The sequence below is a fragment of the Oryctolagus cuniculus genome, chromosome 15 (genome assembly GCF_051225735.1).
Source record: "Oryctolagus cuniculus isolate XC-2025 breed Fujian yellow rabbit chromosome 15, ASM5122573v1, whole genome shotgun sequence".
NCBI classification, from domain to species: Eukaryota; Metazoa; Chordata; class Mammalia; order Lagomorpha; family Leporidae; genus Oryctolagus; species Oryctolagus cuniculus.
The window spans coordinates 61,793,195-61,811,401 of NC_142881.1; the positions used below are offsets into that span (position 1 = coordinate 61,793,195).

Below are 18,207 nucleotides of genomic sequence, written 5' to 3' on the forward strand. Positions count from 1 at the left end.
TGGACTCCACTGGGCAGCTGGGAGCTGGGCTTGCCTGGAATCTTGAGGGTGAGGAGGGTGGGAGGAGGGGCTTAGGGCTGGGCTGTAGGCATTGGGGATGGTTTGATTGGCCCCTGTATGTGTCCCGTTCGCTGCCCGTGGGCCCCGGCGGCCTGGCCTGGCGGCTTCTGGACCCTGAGCTCCCAGGATCCTGGTGCTGCTCTGGTGTTCACCCTCAGGGAAACCTGCTGTCCTCCTGCAGGAGGGGGAGAAGTCAGCCCCTCACTGCAGCCATGTGGCGGGTGGCCACCGAGGGTCAAACCTAAAAATAACAGAGTGCATTAGTCAGGATTAGATTTGGCTGCGAGGAATAGGAAAAGCCAAACAACTGTGCTTCCCACGAGGTGGAAGTTTATTTCTCTGTCCTGCTGGAGCCCAGAGTGCTGCGGACCCAGCCAGGGTGGTGGCTCCGTCCCACGGCTTCCTCGGGGAGCTTGATCTCCACTGTTCCTGGGACGTGGCTTCACGTGCTCGGGGCTCAGGATGGCTGCAAGACTTCCGCCATTGCTTCTGTGTTCCAGGCAGCAGGGTGGAGGAAGGAAGGAAAGGGGTCCAGAAATTGGCAGGTGATGCTGCCCCTCGTGTCCCACCGTGGTCACGTGGCCCCAGGTGCTACACGGGAGGTGAGGAGTCAATCTTGGCTCTGGGCCGCTGTGTGCTGCCAAGCATCGGGTAACCCGGTGACCGCTGCTGGCAACAGGGCGGTCTTTGCCATCCCCAGAGCCCCTGCTCTTGCCTTCCACCTGTCCGGTGAGCTGTGCCGGACGCGTGTCCCGGCTCTCTGAGGCTAAGCCTTGTGCTGTAGTTTCTCCAGACCGGTAGCTCCAACAGTCCAACCCCCTACCTACCTCTGCTGCTGCCCATGGCCGGCCACTCTGCCGGGCTCTGTCCACTCCCTGCTCCCAGCCCACCTCTGCTTGTCATCCTGACATGTGACGCCTCCTTCCTGCGGCCCCCAGCCCCTAAAGAGGCCCCTGGGCTTGCAAGCTGAATCAAGGCCACACCTGCTGGGCACATGACAGCCTTCTCCAGCCGTCTTGTCTGTTTTTCACTTTAAAGTCTTTTCTTCCAGTGTAGGGAAATAGAAGTGCTAGAAACCTACAGTTTAGCAGGTGGTGGTGGTGGGGTTCCTGCACTCCCAGCCCTGGGTGTTCTCATTCTCTGTGTTGAGTTGATCTCTTCTGGTGTTCAAAAGAAGGAGGCCCGGGCAGAGGCCGGCCAGGGCAGGGGACTGTGCCTGCCCTGGGCCGCGTCCCCTGGGGCTGGTTGCTCTTTGCCTTGCTCAGCTGTCTCCTCTTCTGTGAAGTGGGGTCAGGGCCCCTGGTCGGGTCCCTCGAGGGTTATTGTCAGTAGCCAAGGCAGAAACGGCAGCAGGATTTAAGAGCCCGGCCTGGCTGTGTGAGCGGAGTTAGCGTCAGGGGAACAGGGACTGCAGTCGGCAGAGGGTACCGGGCGGGGGGCCGGCCGAGCTGCGCAGGTGGAGGAGCAGGGTGGGGGTTGGGGGTGGGCACTAACTTAGGAGCAAAGGGTAAGCCAGAGCGAGTGAGTGAGGGAAGTCCTGCACTCTGTCCACCACGCCCGACCTAGCCAGTGCCTGTTTGCCTACCTGTCCCCAAGTCTTGTGTGGGCATCTGCTGTTGAGTGCCGGCCTTGTTCCAGCTCGTGAGGCTGGGTGGGGACGTGGAGTGGTGGAGAGACCCCGTCCTGCCCTCTCAGAGCTGATGTGTTCTTGGCAGTCACTGTCCACCTCCTCTGCTGAACCAGGCACCTGCTGCAGAGCCGGGAAGGGCACGGGCCCCGCTAGGAGCAGCATGAGCTCAGCGAATGGAGTGTCCTAGTTTGCGGAGCTCAGGAGGGGCTGTGGGAGTAGAGAGGTGGGGTTGGGAGTGTAGTCAGGGAAGGCTTCATGGAGGAACTGGGCTCCAACCTCTGAGGCTGGGTAAAATGTGGAGGGTCTGGGAGGAGGCCAGTGCAGGGGAGAAGCGTGTGGCTAGAGCAGCTTCTCTCTCACTCTCTTGCGGAAGCTGAGGCCTGCTCCTCCCTGTGCTGTGGTCCTGCGAGTGGGAGGTGTCACGTGTTGGCTTCAGGAATGTTTACAGAGCCTCTGCTGTGTCCTGGGCACTGCTGTGCTGCTGGGGCCACGGTGCCGACTGGTCGGGCTCTGCGCCTGCTCTGATGGTACACACGTAATCCTGCCAGCCAGGCGAGTTTTAGAAAATCTTCTATTTATTCCAAAGACTTGGGGAGGGAGGTATGAGAGAGAAAGAGATTGTCCGTCTGCTGGTTCACTCCCCAGGTGCCTGTAGTGGGCCAGGCAGAAGCTGGGAGTCAGGAACTCAATCCAGGTCTCCCATGTGGGTTACAGGGACCCAAGTACTGGAGCCCTCACCTGCTGCCTCCCAGGGTGTGCATCAGCAGGAAGCTGGAATTGGAAGCAGAGCCAAGACTCAAACCCGGACGCTGCAGGATGGGATACTGGTGTCCCAAGTGGCCTCTTAGCTGCCGGGCCGAACGCCTGCCTCCAGCAAAGTGACTAAGAAAAGGGGGTCGTTACACGGAGAGGAACCGTGGGGGTCTTGTGACCACACCACTGCCTGTAAGAGGAGGGGACGTTCTGGTCTGGCCTGAGGAGGAGGGGCCTGGCGTGTCGGGAGGGTTGGGGGACGTGAGCAGAGATGGAGCACCATGCCAGTGTGGGGGTCTGCCTGTTGTTTTGCCTGTGAAAGGCACCCACAGGCCTAGCCTCGTGGCACAGTGGGTAAAGCTGCTGCATGCAATGCTGGCATCTCATATGGGCTCCGGTTCGAGTCCTGGCTGCTCCACTTCCTATCCAGCTCCCTGCTAGTGGTCTGGGAAGAGCAGCAGCAGGTGGACCAAGTGCTTGGTTCCCTGCACCCATGTGGGAGACCTGAAAGAAGCTCCTGACTTCAGCTTGGCCCAGCCCAGCCGCTGAGGCCACCTGGGGAGTAAACCAATAGATGGAAGATGGATCTCTCTTTCTCTCTCTCTCTCTCTCTAACTCTGACTTTCAAATAAATAAGTAAATAAGGTATACTAAGCTGATCTTCTGTATATTAAGATAATTGAAAATGAATCTTGATGTGAATGGAAGGGGAGAGTGAGTGGGAAAGGGGAGGGTTGTGGGTGGGAGGGACGGTATGGGGGGGGAAGCCATTGTAACACATGAGTCGTACTTTGGAAATTTATATTCATTAAATAAAAGATTAAAAAAAAAAAAAACAAATAAATAAGTAAATCTTAAAAAAAAAAAAAAAGTCACACAGCGAGAGAAGGAGAGGCAGAGAAAGAGAGGTCTTCCATCCGCTGGTTCACTCCCCAGGTGGCCTCAATGGCCGGAGCTGCACTAATCCGAAGCTAGGATCCAGGAGCTTCTTTGGGGTCTACCACGCAGGTGCAGGGGCCCAAGGACTTGGTCCATCTTCTACTGCTTTCCCAGGCCATAGCAGAGAGCTGGATCGGAAGCGGAGCAGCCAGGACTTGAACTGGCGCCCATATGGCGGTGCCCCTATGGGATGCCAGTGCTGCAGGCAGTGGCTTTACCTGCTACGCCACAGCGCCGGCCCCTGTAAATCTGATTTTCAAATAAATAAGATAAATCTTTACACAAAAAAGGAAGAAAGGCACAGGCAGGATCTGGCTTGGGCGTCTGGAAGACCCCGGGCTGCACACGGGCAAGGAGCCAGACTGCCTGTGGGCCTGTGCATTTGCCAGCCAGGCTGGGGCAGAGGGCGTGGTGACAGCTGGACTGTCTCGGGGTGCACACTTGCCCTAGGAGGGTGGAGGACTTGCCCATGGCCCCGAGCAGGGCTGGGGTCTCCTGGAGCCTCTCGCAGTGTGTACCGCACGGAGTGTGACAGGATAGCGATGACGGGCAGCCGTGGGGGCCCAGGCTGGGGAGGGGCACCGGGACTCCCCCAGGCTGGTGGTGGACTGGGCCCTGGGGCTTGGGGCTGTGGCACCTGCAGTTACCAGGAGACGTACAGGGCGGCCCAGGTGTGGCGGGGGCAGGGCAGGACAACAGTGAGGGCAGCTGAGGGTTGGAGCCGTCGCTGTGTGGGCGTGTTGGGCTGCCGGGAAGTCATGTCACTTACTTTATCCTGGGGCAGGCTGACAGGGGAGCTACTGTTAGGGTCCCCAGTTTACAGGGGCTTGGAAAGGTCACACAGCTAACGAGGGGAGGAAGTGGGCTCAGCCGGCTTCACACAGAGCTGGGACCGCTGTGTCCCCCAGGCCTGCCAGTCCTTGCTCTTCCGTCTCTTACTGGGAATGGTAGCATTGATTTCTGGGGTTCCTTCCGGCCAAGTCCTCACTGCAGTGGGCGTTGGGCTCCATGCTGAGGACCCCGACTGCCAGAGGGGTGTCCCAGAGGACCACAGAGGACTCGGGTCTCAGAACAGCTCTGTCCCCTAGTAACTGGGAGGGAGCTTCCCGCACCATGGTGAATAGTCATGTGACAAAGCAAAAAGCAAAGGGTCAATCTTAGTAACATATTATTTAGCCCCACATAAATCAAAAGACTGTCTTTTTGGGGCTGATGCCGTGGCACAGTGGGTTAAGCTGCTGCTTGTGCGGCCGGCGTCCCATGTCAGACTGCCAGTTGAGACCTGGCTGATCCACTTCTGATCAGGCTCCCTGCTAATGCACCTGGGAAAGGAGCAGCAGGTGGCCCAAGTGCTTGGGTCCCTGCCAAGGATGGAGTTCTTGGCTCCTGGCTTTGGCCTGGCCCAGGCCTGGCCATTTGAGGCCATGTGGGGAGTGAACCAGCAGATGGAAGCTCTCTGTCTCCCCATCTGTCTCTGTCGCTCTGCCTTTCAAATGGATAAATACATCTCAAAAAGAGAGACTGTGATTTTGATGGGTGGTTGGCGGGTGGTTGACGTGAGTCGCTGATGAGCTGTTCCAGGTCCTTTGCTGGTGGCGTCTGCAGAGCGCGTCCCAGTGCCCAGTAGCCATGTCGGCTGGGGGTCAGCGTGGTGCAGAGCCAACTGAAGCGCAGGGGATCGGCACATGCTGTGCCTAGCAGTGGCCAGCCTGTAGTGGGCACTTGCTGGCCAGGCCCTGTTCCAAGGCCGTCCTATGTTTTCTGTTATTTCACCTCCACTGAAACCTGTTCTCTTTGCCACTTTATCGTCCCCATGTTACAGAGAGGCCCAGAGAGGGGCCTCAGTGGAGGGGGCACCCCAGGGGAGCTGGGAGCTGGGTGGGACAAGGTGACTGCAGGGGTGACATGCGGGGGTAGAGGAGCGCGCCTTGCCTGTTACACGGTGGGCGCTGTGCTGTAACAGCAGTCCGTGTCGTGTGTGTGGGCTGACCCACATTGGCTAGTGTGGGCCTGTGAGCCCCTGTGCAGTGTGGCCCCCGGCCTGCTTACTGCCCTAGCATGTGGGGTTCTGCTGGGGGAGCCTTGGGCCCTGGCTGGCTTCTCCTGGCGTGTCTCACAGGTCTGCCCCCTTGTCTGGCTCTGCCGCATTTGGTTCAGGTGCTCACTGCCTGATGGGTGTGTGAGTGGATTTCAATGGGCTCCGTTTTCAAAGGGTCCTGCCTGGCCCTGCCTCTGCCCCGCAGCTGTGCACATCTGTGTGGGCTCCTGCCGCCTCTGCAGGCACCAGCTGGGACCTGTCATCGCCTGTGAACCCACGAGAAGGAGGGGCATGTGGCTGGAGCCAGAGCTGAGAGCCAGGCAAGGGGGCAGAGAAGGCGGAGGTGTCGGGCCACTGCAGCCCTGTGGGAACCAAGGGCCCTGGGCGTGGCCTTGGCCCCTCAGCTGCCCCCAGCTGTTGCCTCCTACAGGCCTCTCCCAAGTCTGGCCACTGCTGTCTCCCTGTGCCCTTTTCTCTCATGCTGTTCCCACTGGCCTGCTCGGCCCAGGCTGCCAGGAGGGCTCTGTGCAGCTGTGGTGAGTGGGGTCTGGGACCTGTCGGGCCCCATGAAATGCGAGGAGGCAGCAGCTGTGCCGTGGGCAGCCGGAGGGCCACCTGCCCAGCTGTTCTTGTTCTGCTTTACCTGGCCTTTGACTTCATCACTCTGCGGCCTGCGCGAATGTGCCCCGAGTGTGGAGCAGCGCCCTGTGGGGGTCCCAGGCTGCATCCCCTGAGCTGCTGTGGGCTGGGGCAGGTTCTTGCTTTGCACCCCATCCATCCATCCATTTCCCATATCCTCTGTGTCTTTCCACATAAGTCAGTGTATTTGTAACAGCTGCTAAGCATTTCACCTGACGGATATCCTAAAGCTTAGCCAGTAAATCCCCTGCTGCCTGGGGCTTGCTTCCAGTGTTTTGTTTTTATAAACAATACCCCACCATTGTGGCCCACTGATGTTTAGAAATTGGGGGTTTTTATCTTATTTTTGAAGATTTATTTATCTGAAAGGTAAACCCCACCCCCCCAATCTCAATCTCCCCAAATGACCACAATGGCCAGAACTGGGCCATGTTGGAGCCTGGAACTCCCCCCAGGTCTCCCACATCCAAGCACTCGGGCCATCTTGGGCTGCTTTCCCAGTTGTATTAGCAGGGAGTCAGATCCGAAGTGTGGAGTACTGGGGCTGGCACTGTGGCGCAGCGGGTTAAAGCCCTGGCCTGAGGCGCTGGCATCCCATATGGGCACCGGTTCTAGTCCCGGCTGCTCCTCTTCCCATCCAGCTCTCTGCTATGGCCTGGGAAAGCAGTGGAAGATGGCCCGAGTCTTGGGCCCCTGCTCCCATGTGGGAGACCCGGAAGAAGCTCCTGGCTTCAGATCGGCTCAGCTCCAGCCATTGCAGCCATCTGGGGAGTGAACCAGTAGATGGAAGACTTCTCTCTCTGTCTCTATCTCTCTCTGTAACTCTTTCTTTCAAATAAATAAAATAAATCTTTTTAAAAAATGTGGAGTAGTCAGGACAGGAATTGGTGCTCTGATACGGGATGCCCACATTGCAGACAACAACTGTGTTCCACTGCTGGCCCCTATTTTGTTTTTTAAGGATGTGTGTTCATTTTCATCTGCGTGAAAGGCAGAGTAACAGACAAGGAGATCGAGAGATCTTCCCTCTACTGGTTTGCCCCCCAGATGGCCGCAACAGCCGTGGCTGGACCGGGAATCCCATCTGGGTCTCCCTGAACATGTCAGAGACCCAAGTCCTTGAGCCATCTTCTGCTACCTCCCAGGGTGTGCATTAGTGGGGGAGCTGAATCAATAGCAGGGCCTTGAACCAGTGCTCTCATATAGGATGCGTGGCCCAAGCAGCAGCTTAGCCTGCCTGCACAACTGTGCTGGCTCTGTGGGCCCCCTTTTGCAGGTGCCCTTTAGTGTCCCCATGCAGACAGCCCTGCAGGAGGGTTGCTGGGCCCCTGGCTGCCCTGAGTTCTGCCAGGGGCCAGGATTCATGCTGATACTGTTTTGGAAGTGCTTTGACATTGAGTTCGGGGGCCCGGTGTTCTCTCTGGAACCTTGATGTGCTGACAGCTCCCTGTATGGATTGCCTGTCCCCATCCTATGAAATTTGTGGCTGGACTGCTCTCCTGCAGCCTGTTCAAACCCAGAGGAGACTTCTCTCTTTGCATCTGTGTGCCCCTGGTTCTCCTCTCTGCAACAGTGACATCCCCCACTTCTCCCAGCATGGGAGGCCTGGTCTCTGTCTATACTGCCCTTCCCCCAACAGATCAATAGACTCCTAGACAAGGGCTGGATGGTTAACCCCTTCCTAGCTGTCTTATTTTCAGCAGAGGAATATAAACTTAGGATCAGGAGCGATGTCTTTTTTTTTTATATTTTATCTGTTTCTTCATCTGTTTGGAAGACAGAACAACAGAGAGAACAAGCAAGCTGGGTTGGGGTAGGGGAAGAGAACGAGAGAAATCTTTCATCTGCTGGTTCACTCCCCAGCGGTTCCTGACAGTCAGGGCTGGCCAGGCTGAGGCCAGGAGCCAGGTGCCCCATCTCGGTCTGCACTTGAGTCTGCCTCCACCGCCTCCCAGGATGCACCAGCAGGAAGCTGGATTAGAAGCTGGAACTTGAATAGGCACTTGATGCTGTGGGATCCCAAGTGGCAGCTTAACCCTCTGCACCCCAGTACCCAAGGCTGTGTCTTTATGTCTCTCTAGATCTGGGAGTCTCGCAAGGCATCAGCAAAGATCCAGGCACATAGTAGGATTTTTCTTTTGTTTTTAAAAAATATTAGGACTGGCACTGTGGCATAGTAGGCTAAGCCTCCACCTGCGGTGCTGGTATCCCACATGGTTGCTGGTTTGAGTCCCAGCTGCTCCACTTCCGATCCAGCTCTCTGTTTATGGCCTGGAAAAGCAGTAGAGGATGGCCCAAGTGGTTGGACCTCTGTACCCAGTGGGAGACTCAGAAGAAGCTCCGGGCTCCATGCTTTGGATTGGCCCAACTCCAGCCATTGTGGCCATTTGGGGAATGAGCCAGTGGATGGAAGACCTCTCTCCATTTCTCCCTCTCCCTGTCTGTAACTCTGCTTCTCAAAAAACTAAATCTTTTAAAAAACATTTATTTGAAAGAGAGAGTGTGTGCACAATAGGTAGATATCCGTCTCCCATAGGTTGTTTCACTCCCCAGATGCCCACAACAGAGATGACCAGGCCAGGTGCTGGGAGTTCTCCCAGGTCTCACATGGGTGGCAGGGACTTGAGCTGTCACCTGCTGCCTCCCAGGTTGCACATTAGCAGGAAGCTGGAAATTGGGAGTAGAGCTGGGACTTGAACCCAGGCACTCTAATATGGGAGGCAGGCTGGTGCCCCAAGTGCGCCTTAGCCATATAGGCCACACCCCACCCCAGGGCCTGTGTGCTTCTGAGCCCCAGGGGAGAGTAGACAAGCCTGCCTGCCTGCTCCAGCTGCAGTGGGTGCCCCCTCTGCTGTGTGGTGGGGCTGAGGGATCCCTTCCTGCCCTGGCCTCTTCACTGCATGCCCTCTCCCCCCGCAGGTCTCGGGTCCTGAGGCTGCCGGTGGACTATGGGGACAACGGCCAGCACAGCCCAGCAGACGGTGTCGGCGGCCGCTCCCTTCCAGGGCCTCCAGGGCAGTGGCATGATGGATGGCCGGCATTCCCTCAGCGTCCACTCCTTCCAGACCACAAGCGTGCACAACAGCAAGGCCAAGTCCATCATCCCCAACAAGGTGGCTCCCGTCGTGATCACGTGAGTGGCGGGGGAGCAAGACTGTGCTCCTGGGAGACACGGCCCGGGAGGACCTGCTGGGGGCTGTGGTGGCCTGGGGCACTCAGCCTGTAAGACCTGCCTTCGGTTTTATAGATGGAGGCACTGATACCCAGGGAGTTCCACAGCAGGTGGACAGCGGAGCTGGCGCCCTGTCGTGGGTCCCTGAGCCCGCACTCCTTACCACGTCTGTGGTGCCAGGGAGTGTGGAGGAGGGGGTGGAGGGAAACCTGTTTGAAAATCATTTTTTAAAAAAATTTTATTTACGAGGCCAGCACTGTGGCACAGCAGGTTAAGGCCCCAGCTTGCAGCGCCAGCATTCCATATGGGTACCAGTTTGAGTCTTGGTTACTCCACTTCTGATCTGGCTCCCTGCTAATATGCCTGGGAAAGCAGCAGAGGATGGCCCATGTCCTTGGGCCCCTGCACCCACGTGGGAGACCCAGAAGAAACTCCTGGCTCCTGGCTTCGGATCAGCTCAGCTCCAGCAGTCGCAGCCATTTGGGGAGTGAACCAATAGATGGAAGACTTCTCTTTCTCTACCTGTCTCTACCTCTCTTTAACTCTGTCTTTTGAATAAATAAAATAAATCTTTTAAAAAAAGATTTTATTTATTTATTTATTTGAGAGGCAGAAGTATAGAGACAGAGGGAAAGACAGAGAGAAAGATCTTCCATCTACTGGTTCACTCCCCAAATAGCCGCATAGGCTGGAGGTAAGCCAATCCAGGAGCCAGGATCTTCATCCTGGTCTCTCATGCAGGTTCAAGGGCCCAAGCACTTGGGCCATCTTCCATTGCCTTCCCAGGCCATGAGCAGACAGCTGGATCAGAAGAGGAGCAACTGGGACTCAAATTGGCACCCATATGGGATGCCAGCACCATAGGTTTAGAGGCTTAACCTACTACACCACAGTGCCAGTGCCCTGAAAATCATGTTTGGCCGAACATTTTCAAAGGAAATGTATGTGCTTAGATGCACGGACTTCAGATATTTTCCCAACATTGGGATGCCAATACTGAGGCTCACACCGGGCTGTTTAAGGGCCACAGGTTGGAGCTGCTGTTGGTGCTCCTGGTTAGGGTCTGCGGGAACCTTGTCCGGGGAGGCTGGCAGCGTGCTGTGAGAGGGATAGGGACTCATGGCCTGTGTCCAGAGGAGGGGCGTGCTGTAGGGCTGTCTGTCCTGTGGGGCCCTGGATGAAGGAACGCAGGGACAGGAGGCTGGAAGGGCATTGGCGGTGTCTCCTAGGGAGTCGGGCAGCCTTGTGCCTCCCCTGGCACCCGCCCTCGGGGCTCCCCTGCCTTCCAGGAGGCAGGAGGGAGGAGGTCGGTGAGCTCAGGATGAAGCAGGTTCCCCCACACAGAGGTTTGTTGGCACAGGTGGGGCCTGTGCGTAAGGAGAGCTGTGGGGTGGGAGTGGTCAGGCCGTGGGGCCTAACGGGAAGAGGGCACCTGCTACAAGGCCGTGCTCACAGTTGGGGAGGAGAGTGACGCCGTCAGAGACTCGAGGTGTCGTTTCTGTGTGGACAGGCCACTAAGGGAGGTTTGAGCCTTGAGGGCAGCATTGGAAACATGTGTGCCAGGCCTGGCTTTGGCTTTCCATTGCTCTGTGTCCTTGAGCAGGTCCCTTTCCCGCTCGGGGCCTCGGTTTCCTTACCAACATAAGCAGAGCAGAAGTTCAGAATATTTAACCCCGGGCGGGCATCGTGGCTCAGAGGATTAAGTCACTGCTTGGGACACCCACATCCCATATCCCATATCGGCGTTCCAACTCAGGTTCGATAGCCCAGTGACTGAGTCCCTGCCGTCCATGTGGGAGACCCCAGTGGAGTTTCATGCTCCCCGCTCTGTCCTGGCCCACTCCTGGCTGTTGCAGGCTTTTGGGGAGTGAGCCAGTAGATGGAAGATCTCTTTCTATCGTTCTGCCTTTCAAGTAGATGAAAACAAATAGATGTTTGACCGTGTGTGTCTCGGAACGGTCACTGGCTGGCCATGAAGTCTGGCACGAGACACCATGCTCAGGCTTGGAGCCAGCTGTGAGCACCGCACTGTTTCCATGTGGAGCCTTCAATGTAGAAGAGACCTCAGGCGTCCTTTGATAGAGAGGCTGGCAGACTGCTTCCTGCGGCCGAATCTGGCCCATCCCCATTCTTGTAACCGAGGACAGACTGCCTATGGGGGCTTGGTGCTCTCGGGGGCACACTTAGTATCTGGTCCCTGGCGGGGGAAGGGTTGCCCTTCCCAAAGCTCTGTTCTGACTGCAGGATCAGGTCCAGCTCGTGGGCTTTGGGAAGCCAAAGCCATGTCCTGATTCTCGTTAGAGTCAGCACCATGGCTTTCTGTCTGGAGGGTGTGGGAAGTCCTATGTGAGTGTGTAGACTTTTGCCTGTGTAGACTTTTTCCTGGTTTAACATCTACAGAAATCTTACTTTACATCTGTGGGTTTTATTGAAAAACCTTGGTTGGAGGTAGAACTACTACTTTTTTTTATGATTTATTTATTTTAAAGGCAGAGTAACAGAAGGGGAGAGAGAGAGAGAGAGAGACAGAGACAGAGATATTCTATCTGCTTGTTCATTCTCCAAATGGCTGCAATGGCACTGGCTGAGCCAGGACAAAGCGAGAAGCCTAGAACTCCATCCAGGTCTCTCACATGGGTGACAGGGGCCCAAGCACTTGGGCCATCTTCTGCTGCTTTCCCAGGTGCATTAGCAGGGAGCTGAATTGGAAGAGGAGCAGCTGGGACTTGAACCAATACTTTGAATATGGGATGCTGGTGTCGCAGGCAGCGGCTTAGCCAGCTGTACTGCAACGCTAGCCTGTAGAGCTCCTGCTGTTACTGATTCCATTAGGAGATGCTCACTGTGCACCTAACCCCGAGCTGGACACGCACATCCATTACTAGTTTGAATTCTCACAGAAGTCCCAGGGTGAAGGAGTTCCTGGAAACCAAGCGTCTTACCCAGAGCTGTAGAGTTTCTGTAGGGTTGGGATGCTGGCTCTGGACCTCCACGACATGCGGTGGGATTGGCAGTGTGGGCACTGCTCCAGGCACAGTCTGATGGTAGACCACCAGCGGTGGTGTTGGAGTCAGGGTGCAGGTTAGGTTGCTGCAACAAACAGCCCCCAAATCCAGGCAGATGGTCATCTCTCAGCCAACAGCCTGGGAACTAGTCCAGGCTGGTGTGGCTGCCCCAGGACCAGCCAGCCTCCTATTCCCATTGCCGCAGTGTCATCAGCAGGTGACTTTTCTATTTCTGCCATCACTGCAGGATTTTAGCCAGAGAGAAGGAACAAAAACAAAGTAGAGGCCTCTTCCTTTTAGGAATGCCCCAGAATTTGCACACATCACTTTTCTTCACATCTCATTGACCAGAACTTAATCACATGACCACAGCTAGCTGCAAGGGAGGCCAGGAAATGCAGTCAGCCGTGGATGGCTCAGTCACAACTCCAGGATTCTGATGCTGAAGAAGGGGAGAATAGATACTGGGGAACAGGGATGGGTCTCGGCCCCACGTGGGTTCTGGGGAGGGGGGTTGTTCCCCAATGCAGTTTCTATTCCGCCCCTGGCAGGTACAACTGCAAGGAGGAGTTCCAGATCCACGATGACCTGCTCAAGGCTCATTACACCCTGGGCCGGCTTTCGGACGTCACCCCCGAGCACTACCTGGTGCAGGTGAGGTCAAGCCCTGCCCTTCCAGCCTCCCCCTGCCTCCCCCTGTCTCTTATCTCATGGGTTCCCTCCGTCATCTGCCTCTGGCTCCCCCACCTGCGAAGCAGCTCACTCCCTGTGGGAGGCAGGGCAATGTCAGTTCCCCGCATCCCCGGTTCCCTCCCTGTCTCTCCTGCCCCATGCGTCCTCTGCCTGGTTCCAGCCTGACCCCAGCCTGCCTGCACCTTTTCCTCAGGGCACCAGGGGGAGCAGAGATGGAGCCTTGTGGCCCCAGGGACCACGGCCTGTGCTTCCTCCTGGCTGCAAGTCTCCATCTTTTTCTCTCATAGTTTCTGAACTCTGCTCTAGCTAACTTTTTTAAAAAAGATTTATTTATTTATTTGAAAGGCACAGAGAGAGAGAGAGAGAGAGAGATATCTTCCATCTGCTCATTCATTCTCCAAATGGCCATGATGGCCAGAGCTGGACTGATCTGAAGCCAAGAGCTTCTTCCGGGTCTCCCAGAAGCACTTGGGCCATCACCCACTGCCTTCCCAGGCACATTAGTAGGAAGCTGGATTGAAAGTGGAGCAGCCAGGAAAACCGGCGCCCATATGGAATGCTGGTGCTGCAGGTGGCAGCTTTACCCGCTGTGCCACAGCTTCAGCCCCTTTAGCTTTAACTTTTTATTTATTTTTTTGCTTTAAGTGTCTCTTAGAATGTTAAATCCATGAGGACTGATTATATTTAATTTTTTAAAAGATATGCTATTAATTTGAAAGGGAGAGTTACAGAGAGAGAGACAGAGATCTTTCCCTCTGCTGGTTTAGTCCCCAAATGGCTGCAGTGGTTGGTGGTGGGCCAGGCCAAAGGCAGGAGCCAGGAACTCCATCTGGGTGTCCCATGTGGTTGACAGGGACCCAAGTCCTTGGCCCATCTTGTGCTCCTTCCCAGCTGCATTAGCAGGGAGCTGGCTTGGAAGCTGAGCAGATGGGACTGGCGCTCATAGGGGATGCCAGTGTTGCAGGCTACTGCTATGCCACCTGTGCCACGATGCTGGCCCTTGGGCTGATATTTTAGAAAGAAAATTTATTTATCTATTTAAAATGCAGAATGGGAGAGGGCCAGGGGAGGGGAGGAGAGGAGGGGGGAGGAGAAGAGAGGGAGAGGAATCAATCTTCCATCTGCTGATTCACTCCCCAAATGGCTGCAGTAGCGGGGAAGCTGCCAGGCTGAAGCCAGGAGCCAGGAGCTCCATGCAGGTCTCCCGTGTGAGACTGAAGCACTTGAGGCACTGGGGAGTCTGCTGCTCCCGGGTGCACTAGCAGGGAGCTGGATCTGGCGGAATAGTTGGGGTGTGAACCACACTTTCATATGGGTGCCGGCATCCCAGGCAGTGGCTTAACCTGCTGTACCACAGTGCTCACCCCTAGGGCTGTTTCTTCAAAATAAAATTTTATTTATTCGTTTGAGAGAGAGAGAGAGAGAGAGAAAGGGGGAGAGAGAGAGAGAGAGAGAGAGAGAGAGCAAGGCAAAGAGTTAGGTTGAGAGAGGGAGATCCATCAGTGGGTCACTGGCCAGGCCTGGGTCAGTGCTGGGGCGGGGAGCCAGGAGCTCAGTCCAGGTCTCCCACAAGGTGACAGGTCTCCAAGTGTGTTGCATCGTCACTGTTGCCTCCCAGGATGCACGCTGGCAGGAAGCTGGAATGGGAGCCAGACCTGGCATTGAACCCAAGTACTCAAATATCAGCAGATTAAACTGGTAGACCAGATGCTCACACACCCTACCTTGTTCCCTGGTATGGTCCCAGGGCCTGGAACTGTGTTGGGAAGCAGTACAGGTGCTGAGTAGACAGGGAATGAATAACCATGAGGATTAAACTTTGCCTGATGCAGAGGAGCTGGGGATCCCAGCTTACCTGGGCACACTGGTCCCACTCCCTCCCCCTCTTTGTTGGGTAGTGCTGGTGGGCTCCTGCTGGAGGCAGGGGGATGGATGAGGTGACTCAGGGGTCCTTTCCGCCCAGGAATGGACTCTTCTGGTCCCTTCTGCTCTTGTGTGGTCAGCCAGATGGCATCTTCGTCCTCTCTCTGAGGTCTTTGTGTGAGGTCATTACCGGAGCCTGGCTCCCTGAGAACCGGCAGAGCCCAGGAAGAGGCTGGCACTGTTGTCCTCCGGGGGATTCTGGTGTCCCAGCGGTGACTTCCTCCTCAGGGCCCACCCCAGAGCCAGGCTTGGCTTCCTGCCCTGGAGTGCCTCTCTGGCTCGCCCTTCAACCCTGGCTCCGAGGCCGCCTCGTGCATGGATCACCCCCGGGGAGGAGCCGTCCTTCCTGTCCCCACACTCAGACACGCTGCCCAGATCCCAGGTGACCCTGCCTGCTGTCTGTTTTCCCATGCCCCCGCAGGCTGTTTGAAGGCAGGATCCCGTCCCTCTCTCCCCTCTCTTCCCACTCCTTGTCCCCTGGAGCCCAGGACAGAGCCCCACCTGCAGTATCTGAGTGATGCCCTGTGGCTGTCCCCCTGCCAGGGCCGCTACTTCCTGGTGCGGGACGTCACTGAGCAGATGGACGTGCTGGGCACCTCGGGGAGCTGCGGGGCCCCCAACTTCCGACAGGCGCGGGGCGGACTCCCCGTGTTCGGCATGGGACAGCCCAGCCTCTTGGGGTTCAGGCGGGTGCTCCGGAAACTCCAGGAGGAGGGACACAAGGTAAGCACTAGGCTAGCCCCGAGTGCTCTGCTTCCCAGGCTAGCCCCCCCAAGTCTGGGAAAGGGACTTCTAGCAGGGGCCCACTGCATGCTGGGGAGAGCACGCGGTGCCCTGGACTGGGCGCTGCCAGGGTTTAACTGCCCGGGTGGTCATCGTGGCCAGATGATTGGGAAATTGACGACTGCATTGTCAATTGCTGCCGCCCGGGGGAGTCGAGAGGAGGTGGCATCGGGACCGAGTTCCGTCTCTGGGGTAGGGCAGGATGGGGTGCTGGGTCCTCGGGGAGGGAGGAGGTGCCTGGACAAAGGCCCAGGGTGGGGCAGGGGTGTGGCTGCCTGCGCTGGGCAGTCGACAGCCTCCTGTGGCCCCGGGCTCCCACAGGAGTGCATCTTCTTCTGCGTGCGGGAGGAGCCAGTGCTGTTCCTGCGGGCTGAGGACGACTTTGTGCCCTACACGCCGCGGGACAAGCAGAGCCTGCGCCAGAACCTCCAGGGCCTGGGCCCCGGGGTCTCCGCAGAGAGCTTGGAGCTGGCCATCCGCAAAGAGGTGAGGGCCAGCGGGACGGATGGAGCCCTGCTCTGGCAGCTAAGCCAAAAGCCCAGCCCACACCCCGCTTTGTACACCGCTCCCTGGGGCCCGTCCACGTGCTGCTGCCCTGCTTGGGCGGGTGGCTAGAGGAGGGACCTCCGGGTCCCAGCCCTCTGCCATGGCCTGGCCCACCCTGCTTCTCTCCCCACGCTCAGCATTCTTAGAACAGGGGAGGCTCTCAGGCAGCAGCTAAGACGTCCACAGTCCACATTGGAGTGCCTGGGTTCGAGTCCAGCCTCCGCTCCCGATCACAGCTTCCTGTTAGTGCACCCCCCCACTCCCCAGATGCCTCATGTAATTGAGCTACCCATGGGGGAGACCCAGACTACGACCCAGACTCTTGGCTTCAGCTGGCCCAGGCGTGATGTTGCCGGCACTTGGAAAGAGCCCCTGCGCATGTCTGTCTATATTTCTGTATCTGTGTCTGTCCTCCTCTCAAAGAAATAAATTAAAATTCAAAACAGTGTGTGGAGGGGTCTGATGGAGTGGAAAGGGCACTAGGCCAGGAGGCCCACCCCTGGGGTTGAGCCCTAACTGGGCTGGGGGCCCTTTGGGAGTCACATCTCGTGCTGGGTCCCTCTCGTCAGTCTCTAAGATTTCCCTATCCCACTGCCCCTCTCCAACAACACAGAGATTGGTCGAGGCTGTGGGTGGTCCGCAGAGCTGTGCAGAGAGAGGTGGGGGTCCTGGTGCCCTGGAGGCTGTCTGGGCCCCACCCTGTCTGGGCCTCCTGTGCTGTGGCTCGGCCCTGCCCCGTCCTGTCCACTAGAGGGCATCCTTGCGGCCCCCTCACTGCGCAGAGCCCCCTGCCCGGCCCTCTCCTGAAGCGTCAGGACCCCCAGGCAGGACATAGAGTGCTGCAGGCCATGTGGTGCCTCCGGCCTGCTGACAGGGGAGCAGTCCGTCCATGGCCTGCATGTGGCCTGGTCACTTCAGAGCTCAGCCAGACGGTCAGGTCGTGGCCCTGTGTCCCCTGCACCTCCTGCTAGATCCACGACTTCGCCCAGCTGAGCGAGAACACGTACCACGTGTACCACAACACTGAGGACCTGCGGGGCGAGCCCCACACGGTGGCCATCCGGGCGGAGGACGACATGCACGTGACGGAGGAGGTGTACAAGCGGCCGCTCTTCCTGCAGCCAGGCTACAGGTGCCGCATGGCCTCCCTGCCCCGCACACCTGCTCCCCCACCCCTTCACAGCTGGGGGCCTGCCTGATGGGCTGCTCTCTCACCTGGCAGGTACCACCGCCTGCCCCTGCCGGAGCACGGGGCCCCTCTGGAAGCCCAGTTGGATGCCTTCGTCAGTGTCCTCCGGGTAAGTGGTTCTGGCTGCTGTGTCCTGGTAGGGAGCGTGTGTGTATGAGTCCGTGTCTCTGTGTTGAATATGTGTCTCTCTCTGTCTTTGTGTGCATGGACGAGGGTAATTCTAAAACATCACGGAAAATGGAACTAAAAGATAAGTTCAGGGGAGGGTGTTTAGCTCTGCCTGGGTTCTTTCTATGCCTGCCTCTCTCCTCTCTCTCTGTCTCTAACTTTCAAATAAATCAAATACATTTTAAAAAATATTAAAAAGCTAAGTTTATCATGGTGCCAAAATGCTTTGAAGTCTAAGCATAGGTTTTTTCATAGTGTACTTTTTCCAGGAAGACCTCTCAGGTGCATGGATTTCAACAGTTTTTTGCACTGAAATAAATTTATCCCTTAACTCCATTTTCTGTTAACCCTGAGCACCCTTGTAGATGTTTCTGTGTGCACATCTGTATGGAGTGTTTGTGTGTGGGTGCACCTGTGTGGAAGTATTTGTGTTCATGTGTGGTATACCTGTATGGAGGAGTGTGTGTGTGTGTGTGTATACACACCTGTATGGAGTCATTTGTACAGTTACTTGCGTGTGTGTACACCTGTGTGGAGGTAGTTGTGTGTGTGTGTGTGTTCATACACCTGTATGGAGACATTTGTGTGTGTGTTCATGCACCATTATGGAGGTAGTTGTGTTGTGCGTGTACCCCTGTAATGAGATGCTTGGAGGTGTGTGTGTGTTTC

The 18,207-nt window shown here is 56.8% G+C and overlaps 1 protein-coding gene across 6 annotated transcripts in view; it reads left to right on the plus strand.

Moving 5' to 3' along the window:
* Positions 1 to 18,207, plus strand: part of PALD1 (phosphatase domain containing paladin 1) — a 58,495-nt gene that overhangs the window by 20,758 nt on the left and 19,530 nt on the right. For all 6 annotated transcript variants that reach the window (XR_016220919.1, XM_051823824.3, XM_051823822.3 and 3 more), the window contains exons 2-7: positions 8,979 to 9,192; positions 12,788 to 12,890; positions 15,396 to 15,575; positions 15,957 to 16,121; positions 17,153 to 17,313; positions 17,404 to 17,479. Coding sequence is in view for 5 of the 6 variants with exons in the window: in XM_051823824.3 (XP_051679784.1) it covers positions 9,008 to 9,192; positions 12,788 to 12,890; positions 15,396 to 15,575; positions 15,957 to 16,121; positions 17,153 to 17,313; positions 17,404 to 17,479 (870 nt within the window). In the remaining variant the exon portion in view is untranslated. The remainder of the gene's footprint in view (positions 1 to 8,978; positions 9,193 to 12,787; positions 12,891 to 15,395; positions 15,576 to 15,956; positions 16,122 to 17,152; positions 17,314 to 17,403; positions 17,480 to 18,207) is intronic.